We start from the raw sequence: 11,273 nt of genomic DNA, 5'->3' as shown, positions 1-11,273 counted from the left end.
GTGAGCCAATATTGCACTACAGCACTCTAGACTGGACAGCAAAGCAAGAATCTGCCTCAAAAAAAAAGACAAAATTAAACTCTAGTGCTCAGTTAGATAGTAAAAATATAAAGAAAGTCCAGGCATAGTGGTTCACTGTCATCCCAGCACTTCTTTAAAGTTTTTAAGAAATCTTTACTCTTTCACTACATAGCTATATGACCTTTAGCAAACTGATTTTGTTTTTTTAAATTACAATAGAGGCAAGGTCTCACTATGTTGCCTCATCAGGTATCAAACTCCTGGGCTGAAGCAATCCTCCCTCCTTGTCCTCTCTCCTTTTTTTTGAGACAGAGTCCTACTCTGTTGTCCAGTCTGGAGTGCAGTGGCACAATCTTGGCTCGCTGCAGCCTCCACCTCCCAGGTTCAAATGATTCTTGTGCCTCAGCCTCCCAAGTAGCTGGGATTAAAGAGGCCTGCCACCCTGCCCAGCTAATTTTTGTATTTTTAGGAGAGACAGGGTTTCATCACATTAACCAGTCTGGTCTTGAACTCCTAACCTCAGGTAATCCTCAACCATGGCCCACCTTGGGCTCCCAAAGTGCTGGGATTACAGGCGTGAGCCACCATGCTTTGCTGAGCAAACTGATTTTTGAACTCAGTTTCCTCTTGTGAAAAATGTGGTAATACTGGCCAGGTGCAGAGGCTCATGCCTGTAATTCCAGAACTTTGGGAGGCCAAGGCAGGAGGACTGCTTGGGACTTTGGGAGGCCAAGGCAGGAGGACTGCTTGGGGCCAGGAGTTTGAGACTACCCTGGCCAACATAGTAAGATTCGGTCTCTATTTGAAAAAAAAAAAAAAGAGTGAGAGACCGGATGTGGTGGCTCATGCCTGTAATCCCAGCACTTTGGGAGGCTGAGATGGGCAGATTACAAGGTCAAGAGATCGAGACTATCCTGGCCAACATGGTGAAACCCTGCCTCTACTAAAATACAAAAATTAGCCAGGCATGGTGGTGCACGCCTGTAGTCCCAGCTACTCGGGAGGCTGAGGCAGGAGAATTGCTTGAACCCAGGAGGTGGAGGTTGCAGTGAGCCGAGATCGTGCCACTGCACTCCAGCCAGCCTGGTGCCTGGAGACAAAGCAAAACTCTGTCTCAAAAAAAAAAAAAAAAAAAAAAAAAGGAGCCAGGCATGGCGGCTCATGCCTGTAATCCCAGGACTTTGGAAGGCTGAGGTGGGTGGATCACCTGAAGTCAGGAGTTTGAAACCAGCCTGACCAACAAGGTGAAACCTCATCTCTAAAAAAAAATATGAGTGAGGCCGGGTGTGGTGGCTCACACCTGTAATCCCAGCACTCTGGGAGGCCGAGGCAGGTGGATCACAGGTCAGGAGTTCAAGACCAGCCTGGCCAACATGGTGAAACCCTGTTCCAAAAAAAAAAAAAAAAAAAAAGGACTGTTAATAACTACTTTACGAGGTTTTCTTTGAGAGAATTAGCTAAAAACATAACCAGGGCTTATACAAGATGTGTGCCAAAAATTTAAGCAATACTTATAAGTGGTCACACCCAACCATTATGACAACCCAGTGAATTGAGAGCAGTATCTACTCTATAGATTGGGAAGCAGTATCTCCATTTTATAGATTGGAAAGTACATAAAGCAAGCAGTAAGGCATCTGACATAAAGTAACACACAAACGAGAGCTATTATTACTAGTCCACATATTAGAGCAATCGGAACAATGCGGACTAATGATACACAGAAATTAACATTTTCTCAAAACACGGTGGTTTTAAAAATAAAAGGTATATATTTAAAAAACATGGTTGCATGATGAGATGCTGAATTCTTTTTTTTTTTTTCCGCTCTTGTTGCCCAGGCTAGAGTGCAATGGTACGATCTCAGCTCACTGCAACCTCTGCCTCCTGGGTTCAAATGATTCTACTACCTCCTGCCTCAGCCTCCCGAGTAGCTAGGATTACAGGCATGCACCACCATGCTGGGCTAATTTTATATTTTTAGTAGAGACAGGATTTCTCCATGCTGGTCCAGCTGCTCTCAAACTCCTGACCTCAGGTGATCCACACTCCTCGGTCTCCGAAAGTGCTGGGATTACTGGTGTGAGCCACCGCACCTGGCATCTGAATTCTTATTACTGACCAACAGCAGTCATCTTTAACTGCTAAAAACATAACTGATCTCAGTAGATGTTTGCAAAATGAATGACTGTTGAAATGGGCAAGGGTTTAAGAGAACAAATTATTTACTATAGCCTTTTCATTAACAAATTTCTGTCTTACAGGCCAGATTGTGTATTCCTGACAATAATTATTTTAAGCATTTATCCAAAATTTAAGCTAATCCTAATTTGAAGAGTTAATGCTTCAGGTTTGGAACTAAGACGAGACTACTTACGTAACGTATTAAAAGATAATAAAAGTCAACTTTTTGCCTAATAGTAATTTTTTTTTTTTTTTTTTGAGTCTGAGCCTCAACCTGTTGTCCAGGCTGGAGTGCAATGGCACAATCTTAGCTCACTGCAACCTCCACCTCCCGGGTTCAAGCGATTCTCCTGCCTTAGCCCTCCTAGTAGCTGGGATTACAGGCATCTACCACCATGCCCAGCTAATTTTTTGTATCTTCAGTAGAGATGTTTCATCATGTTGGCCAGGCTGGTCTCGAACTCCTGAACTTGTGATCTGCCAACCTGGGCGTCCCAAAGTGTTGGGATTACAGACATGAGCCACCGCCCCCGCCCCAATGGCAATTCTTAAATTTCAACAAATGACTGTCTAAACCATGAATATAACTTCAGGGCTGGCTGGGTGTAATGGCTCACACCTGTAATCCCAACACTTTGGGAGGCTCAGGTGTGCAGTTGACCTGAGGTCTAGAGTTTGAGACCAGCCTGACCAACATGGAGAAACCCATCTCTACTGAAAATACAAAATTAGCCAGGCATGGTGTTGCATACCTGTAATCCCAGCTACTCAGGAGGTTGAGAGGCAGGAGAATCGCTTGAACCCAGGAGGTAGAGGTTGTGGTGAGCCGAGATCTCGCCATTGCACTCCAGCCTGAGCAACAAGAGCAAAACTACACCTCAAAAATAAATAAATAAATAAATAACTTCAGGGCTTATCTGAATTTGTAATATAGTAAGGGTATCAGTAATAAAACACTGTATGAACTTACTATTAGCTTTTCAGGAAGAAAAACACATTTAATATATACACAACTGCAATACCCACTGCAGAAATCTGAGGCAGAAGAATTGCTTGAACCCAGAAAGCGGAGATTGCAGTTAGCAAAGACCACAACAGCACTCCAGCATGGGCCACAAGAGCAAAACTTCCGACTCAAAAAAAAAAAAAAGACAATTCAAACAACACATATATATGGGCAATCAGTAATGCTGAAATAAATTTATAAATAGTTGACAACTGGTCAGTAGACACTGGGAAAGAAGTGATTGCATTGCACTGCTTCTTTTTTTTTTTTTTTTTAAAGATGGGGTTTCACCATGCTGGTCAGGCTAGTCTTGAACTCCCAACCTCAGGTGATCTGCCCGCCTTGGCCTCCAAAGTGATTGGATTACAGGCATGAGGTACTGCTTCTTTTTTTTTTTTGAGAGGGAGTCTCACTCTGTCACCCTGGCTGGAGTGCAGTAGCATGATCTCGGCTCACCGCAACCTCTGCCTCCCACATTCAAGCAATTCTCCTGCCTCAGCCTCCCCAGTTGCTGGGATTCCAGGCACCAGCTACCATGCCTGGCTAATTTTTGTATTTTAGTAGATATGTGGTTTCACCATGTTGGCCAGGCTGGTCTCAAACTCCTGACCTCAAGTAATCTGCTCGCCTTGACCTTCCAAAGTGCTGGGATTACAGATGTGAGCCACCACATCTTCTGGCAATGAAAGAAGCAGGCCTAGCCAGGCACGGTGGCTCAAGCCTGTAATCCCAGCACTTTGGGAGGCCGAGACGGGTGGATCATGAGGTCAAGAGATCGAGACCATCCTGGTCAACATGGTAAAACCCCGTCTCTCCTAAAAATACAAAAAACATTAGCTGAGCATGGTGGCGCTTGCCTGTAATCCCAGCTACTCAGGAGGTTGAGGCAGGAGAATTGCCTGAACCCAGGAGGCGGAGGTTGTGGTGAGCCGAGATCACGCCATTGCACTCCAGCCTGGGTAACAAGAGTGAAACTCTGTCTCAAAAAAAAAAAAAAAAAAAAAAGAAAGAAAGAAGCAGGCCTTCATAGAGTCACATAGCCAGGAAGGGTGGACTAGACAGACCACTTAGTAATCATCTTTCTTTCTGTCCATTTCAAAGCCTTTCACGATTTTTCCTAAAAATGAATATATGTGAAGGTGTTGGGGGTAGGAGCCATAGCCTTCTTTCTCAGGTTCATAGGTTGTTTTCTCCGTATTGAGAAACTGATAGCTTGGGACCTAGTCATTAAAATATCCACCAGACACTGTGGAATTTGTTTTTGTTGTTAGAAATACAACATTCACAAATATCATGTAAAGCCCAGGTATGAGGCTGGGCGCAGTGGCTCACGCTTATATTCTTAGCACTTTGGGAGGCCAAGGCAGGATCACCTGAGCTCAGGAGTTTGAGACCAGCCTAGACAATAGGGTAAGAACTTGTCTCTAAGGCCGGGCGCGGTGGCTCATGCCTATAATCCAAGCACTTTGGAGGCCAAGGTGGTTGGATCACCTGAGGTCGGGAGTTCACGACCAGCCTGACCAATATGGTGAAACCCCGTCTTTAAAAAAAAAAAAAAAAAGAAAAAGAACTTGTCTCTTAAAAAAAAAAAGAGAGAGCGAGAGAGAAAACAAAGCCCAGGTATGATTAACATAGTTTATATGTATGTTTTAAACACAACTCACAAATCACCCCTAAAAATACTAATCTTCCATATAGATTGCTGAGTTAGACAAACATAGTCTCTTGAACTCCCGACCTCAGGTGATCCACCCATCTTGGCCTCCAAAGTACTTGGATTACAGGCATGAGCCATCGCGCCTGGCCCCCAACAAACATAATCTCAAAACAAACAAGATTACCATTTCTTTCTATCCAAATGAATTATCTAGTCAAACAATATTTCATTTCTATTTGCCAAGGTAAGGCTCAAGGAAGTATTTTAATGGTGCAGGCTTTTTATATGAAATGAGCTTGATACCAAAAATACTAGGACACACTTACCATATTGGCAAAGTTTTTTTTTAATGCCTATTGTTGACAAAAGTGGGGAACAGGCACTGTGTATATGGACACTGCTGTTAAGAATGTTAAATGGCACAAAGTTTTCAAAGGGCAACTTGTTGATATGCAACAAAAACATTTAAAATGTGCATACCGGCCAGGTGCGATGACTCACACCTGTAATCCCAGCATTTTGGGAGGCCAAGGCAGGTGGACCACTTGAGGTCGGGAGTTTAAGACTAGCCTGGCCAACATAGCAAAACCCTGTCTCTACTAAAAATACTAAAATTAGCTGGGTGTGGTGGTGCATCAATTCTTCTAGCTACCCAAGAGGCTGAGGCAGGAGAACTGCTTGAACCCAGGAGGCAGAGGTTGCAGTGAGTGGAAATTGTGCCACTGCACTCTAGCCTGGGCAACACGGTGAGACTCTGTCTCAAAAAAACAAAAACAAAAACAAACAAAAAAACAGTGCATACAAAAAAAAGAACATAAAAGATGACCGTTTGTCTAGAAAATACCTAAGATATCCAGAAAATAGAGCTACTAGGCCAGGCATGTAGCTCATGCCTATAATTCTGGCACTTTGGGAAACTGAGGTGGGAAGATCATTTGAGCACAGGAGTTTAAGACAAGCCAGGGCAACATAGCGACACCCTGCCTATACAAAAAATAAAATTGTGGCCAGAAATGGTGGCTCACGCCTGTAATATCCCAACACTTTGGGAGGCCAAGGTTGATCAGTTGATGTCAGGAGTTCAAGACCAGCCTGGCCAACATGGCGAACCTCAACTCTACTGAAAATATAAAAATTATCTGTAATCCCAGCAACTTGGGAGGCTGAGGCACAAAAATCACTTGAGCCTGGGAGGCAGAGGCTGCAAGGAACGGAGATTGCACCATTGCACTCCACCCTGGGCCGCAGAGCAAAACTATGTCTCAAAAAATATATAAATAAATAAAATAAAATTGCTGAGTGTAGTGGCTCACAGCTGTCCCAGTTACTTGGGAAGTTGTGGTGGGAGAATCATTTGAGAATCAAGAGCAAAATCAGAAGGCTAACACAGGGTTTCAAGACACATTATAAAGTTACAGTAATCATGACACTACCATAGACTTTATAAATACTGTACATTAGGCTACCCTAATTTTTTTTTTTTTTTTGAGATGGGGTATCACTCGTGTTGCCCAGGCTGAAGTGCAATGGTGTGATCTCGGCTCACCATAACCTCCGCCTCCCAGGTTGAAGTGATTCTCCTGCCTCAGGCTCCCAAGTAGCTGGGATTATGGGTATGCACCACCAAGCCCAGCTAATTTTTTGTATTTTTAGTAGAGATGGGGTTTCTCCATCTTGGTCAGGCTGGTCTTGAACCCCTGACTTCAGGTGATCTGCCTGCCTAGGCCTACCAAAGTGTTGGGATTACAGGCATAAGCCGCCACACCTGGCCAGGCTACCTTAAATGTATACATTTTCTTTTCTTCTTAGCTTCCTATAACTTTTTTATTTGATAACTTTTTTTTTTTTTTTTAGACAGAGTCTTGCTCTGCCAGTCACCCAGGCTCAAGCATAATGGCATGATCTTGGCTCACTGCAACATCCATCTCCCAGGTTCAAGCAATTCTCCTGCCTCAGCCTCCCAAGTAGCTGGGGTTACAGGTGCCCACCACCATGCCTGGCTAAATTTTTGCAGAGATGGGGTTTCACCATGTTGGTCAGGCTGGTCTCAAACTCCGGACCTCAGGTCATCCACCCACCTCAGCCACCCAAAATGCTGGGATTACAAGCGTGAGCCACCTTGCCTGGCTAACTTTATAACTTAGAAACATTTAAAACTTTTTGACTCTTTTGTAATAACAATTAATGCACAAACACATTTACAGCTGTACAAAAATATTTTCTTTCTTTATATCCTTATTCAATCAGCTGCTTTCTTTTAATTTTTTTTCTTTTTAAACTTATTTTGTTAAAAACTAAGACACATTCCCCGCCAAACCTGTTTCTGGATGATTGGGGAGTTGTGGGGGAAAAAAAAAAACAAAAAAAACTAAGACACACACATATTAGCCTAGGTTTACACAGAGTCAGGATCATCAAGATGTCACTAGGCAATAGAAATTTTTTAGCTCCATTATAATCTTATGCAACAACCATACAATTAATATATGGAATCTGTTATGCAGTAAGTGGCAATATATAGAAAGAAAGATCCAGTGATGGCCTGCATGGTTTGGTCTTATTCAACATTTTTTTTTTTTTTTTGAGACAGAGTCTCGTTCTGTTACCAGGCTGGTGTGCAGTGGTGCAATCTTGGCTCACTGCAACCTCTGCCTCCTGGGTTCAAGCAATTCTCCTGCCTCAGCCTCCCGAGTAGCTGGGACTACAGGTGCATACCACCATGCCAAGCTAATTTTTGTATTTTAAGTAGAGACGGGGTTTCACTATGTTGGCCAGGATGGTCTCAATTTCTTGACCTCGTGATCCACCCGCCTTAGCCTCCCAAAGTGCTAGGATTACAAGCATAAGCCACCACACCCGGCCTTGTTCAACATTTTTGTAAATGCCTTGTATGAGGACACAAAGGTACATATTTATCAAACCTGCAGTGACACAAAGCTGACAGGGATACTTAATAACGATGGATGACGGAATCAGGATCCAAAAGGTCTTGACAGGCTGCAACTCTGTCGAATCTAACAAGATGAAATTTAACAATGACAAAGGTAAGTCTGACACTTAAGTCCAGAAAATCAATGCAAGGCCCTGACTTGATGACAATTCAGGTAGAAAACAGTGTTTTTCAACTGAAATCATAGCAAGGGTCAAAAACATGGAAGTCAGAAAGAAGAGGGGTCAACTGTACAAATACTATTTCTTTTCAGGTCAACATAAACTTTTAGATAGACTTGCAAAACACAACAGGCCACTTCAGGAGGTAAGTATACATTACTGGAAGTCTTCAAGCCAAGTTTGATAACAACTCTGGATGTTGAAGAGGGAGTACTGGAATCTCATATAAGGTTTAACGGAAGAAATGACCCCAAATAGTGCCTAGATTCCATAATTTATTTACATATATTGGTAGATGTAATTACAACTTATGAGGCAAAAATAATTTCATTCCAATTGATTTAGCAGACTCACTAGTTAAGTCTCTGAAAGATCTACTGAATGAGGAGTTCATATTTAGGCTTTTTTCCTCCTTTTCTTCTATTAGTCCAAAGACTTTTTTTTTTTTTTTTTTAAAGAGTGATGATAGTACTTTCTCACTTCATTACTAACTTAAAAACTATTTTATTTGTTTATTTATTGAGACGGAGTCTTAATCTGCTGCCCAGGCTGGAGTGCAGTGGCGCAATCTCGGCTCACTGCAACTTCTGCCTCCAGGGTTCAAGTGATTCTCCAGCCTCAGCCTCCTGAGTAGCTGGCATGCACCACTACGTCCAGCTAATTTTTTATTTTTAGTGGAGACAGGGTTTTGCCATGTTGGCCAGGCCAGTCTCCAACTCCTAACTTCAAGTGATCCACCTGCCTTGGCCTCCCAAAGTGCTGGGATTACAGGCATTAGCCACCACACCTGGCCTTAAAAACTATTTTAAATTTGTTATTATGGAAGTAATATATGCTCCTTGCAAATAAAATTAAAGCTTTTTGATGAATATAAAATGAAAAGTAAAGGCTCCTCTCTTGCTTTCCTCCCAAATACCTCCCCCAAACTTTCTTGGACTTTGCAAGCTTCTAAAGGCCCTCCTTTGCTGAATCCCTTGTAGACTTACAGTCTGTATACCACAAGAGTTTTTATAATATGCCACATTTGCCTACCAACAAGAACAGAAGCTCCGTAAAGGTAATATTTGTCTTTTACAAATCATATAACTCATGTACCAAATACACATTGTAGAAATAAAACATTTAACTTTTTGATACTTCTGAAACAAGAAATAACAGTATTATTCAGATGTTAAGTCTTATTTTCATTTAATATTTACAGTGGACATTGGTTTTGCCGATCCTGCATTTACCTCCTCTGACCTATCCACCCCGGTCATCATTGGCTATGGTCATCCATTCAATTGTACTGAAAGGTGAATAAGATCTCTAAATCAATCAGAGCTTCACAATCCCACAGGCATCGTTTAGGGTTGGTCACGTAATCCAATCTAGACCAAAGAAGTGCAATCAACTTGAAGCTGAGAGAATATAAAGGACCCTGGATACTTGCAGCCCTTTTGGGACCAAAGAAGAGAGCCTATCCAAGTATGGAGCCAACAACCAAAAAGCAGGTGTGAGAGACTGGGAGAAATGGGACTCTAGTGACATCGTTTAGCACTCTCCTTAAGTATTATCATCCCATTTTTGATCTCAGAACTGTATGACTTAATGGTGGGCCACAGTGGCTCATGCCTGTAATTCCAACACTTTGGGAGGCTGAGGTCGGCAGATCACTTGAGGTCAGGAATTGGAGACCAGCCTGACCAACATGGTGAAACCCTGTCTCTACTAAAAATACAAAAATTAGCAGGGCATGGTGGTGGGCGCCTGCAGTCCCAGCTACTCTGGAGGCTAAGTCAGGAGAATCGTTTGAATCAGGGAGGCAGAGGTTGCAATGAGCCAAGATTGTATCACTGCTTTCCAGCCTGGCCAACACAGTGAGACTCTGTATAAAAAAGAAAAAATAATAACTGTCTGACTTCAAAGCCCTCTTCCTTCACCAAGCTTACTACTCTAACTCCCTAAGTCTGTCTGTACATTTGAGGAACTCTTCTTATTAGGCCTGAAAGAGTAGATGGAAAGGAGAAGAGAAAGACAGGGATTATTTGAATTAAAGATATATAAAAAGATAGACAAACACACATGTATATATATACTAGCAGACATTGAGCTACATATAGACATGCAAATAGTGATGTCATGAAATATTTTATAAAAAAGAGGCAGATGTTTGGATGTGCAAAGACTGTTGGGAAAAAAGCTTTGCCAGAAAGGGGTATCTGGGGTGACCCCTCATTATTTGTCAACTGTACATCTCTTCTGCCCCTCTCTCTTGTTCATTAGGCGTAATAGCCACCTTTCAGTTCTTTAAAAAGTAAGTTTCAGCCTCAAAGCAATTATGCCACTATCCGGATGCTCGTTCTCCAAATCTTCTCATGACTGTTCCTTTCTCACTCTTTCAATCTCTGTTTAAATTGGCGGAGGGGCATAAACCATTGAGTGACCAACTGTGGGCGTTCCCTTCAGGGAAACCGAATGGGACAATTGTCTTCAAACTCCGCTATGTCCCGTGCCGCGGGCTTTACGCGGCTGTCTTCCCCGAAATCACTAACCTACGGTCACCAGACTTACCGCCCGGGCCCGAGTCCCTCGGGACTCGGCAGCGTACTTGAGAAACGGACATCGTCCGCCGGTCCCAATAGAGGTCCGAAATCAGCCCGCTGACTCGCGTTTCCCCGTTCCCAGCCCGCCCGTAGGCCTGAACTGGATCCTTACTTACGCTTGTCTCCGGGCTATGAGCCGATGCATGGGAGTCGCCATTTTAGCGTGGTCAAAGACTGCCGCGCAGGGTTTTGGGAACTCCTCGGAAGGGCGGGGCTTCCAACCTGGAGGCCATAGACATGGGCGGAGCCAGACAGGCCTCTAGGGGTTCTGGGCAGCCTCCGCGGCAGGATCTTAGTGCTGCCTGGTGGGTCCGACGGTCGGCAGGTCGGGAGGTCGGGAGGGGAGGGGCTGGTGGGTCAGCAGGGAGGGGGCCTTGGTGGGTCAGGAGGGGCCCATGGAGACCAGTGTGGGTCTCGGATTGTCGGTCCGAACAGGGTTTCGGAGGATGATAACAGCAAGAACGTTATCTGTGAAAAATGAGGACAACATTCTCCAACGAGGGATACACATACAAAGACGAATGAAACTGCAGTGTTCAGAAAACTAGAGGTAGTCTGGAGAATAGAAAGGAATTAGTTGACCAGGATTGAGAACAAAGAATGACTTTAGCAAGCCATAGAGCGCAAACATACATTAATTCTGTTTTTTATGTATTTCACAGGGTTTTTTTTTTTTTTTTTGAGACGGAGTTTTGCTCTTGTTACCCAG

The 11,273-nt window shown here is 43.4% G+C and overlaps 1 protein-coding gene across 1 annotated transcript in view; it reads right to left on the bottom strand.

Moving 5' to 3' along the window:
- The window catches only part of ZCCHC10 (zinc finger CCHC-type containing 10), a 27,477-nt gene extending 16,642 nt beyond the window's left edge, over positions 1-10,835 (bottom strand). The window contains exon 1 of the mRNA XM_032253366.1: positions 10,681-10,835. Within this exon, the coding sequence (XP_032109257.1) occupies positions 10,681-10,721 (41 nt within the window). The 5' untranslated portion in view covers positions 10,722-10,835. The remainder of the gene's footprint in view (positions 1-10,680) is intronic.
- Between the last annotated feature and the right edge of the window lie 438 nt (positions 10,836-11,273).

The sequence above is a fragment of the Sapajus apella genome, unplaced genomic scaffold (genome assembly GCF_009761245.1).
Source record: "Sapajus apella isolate SASKATOON/1434 unplaced genomic scaffold, GSC_monkey_1.0 scaffold1, whole genome shotgun sequence".
In the NCBI taxonomy this organism is placed as follows: domain Eukaryota; kingdom Metazoa; phylum Chordata; class Mammalia; order Primates; family Cebidae; genus Sapajus; species Sapajus apella.
Note: the sequence above shows the minus strand (reverse complement) of the source record. Positions and strands in the feature narration are given on the sequence as shown.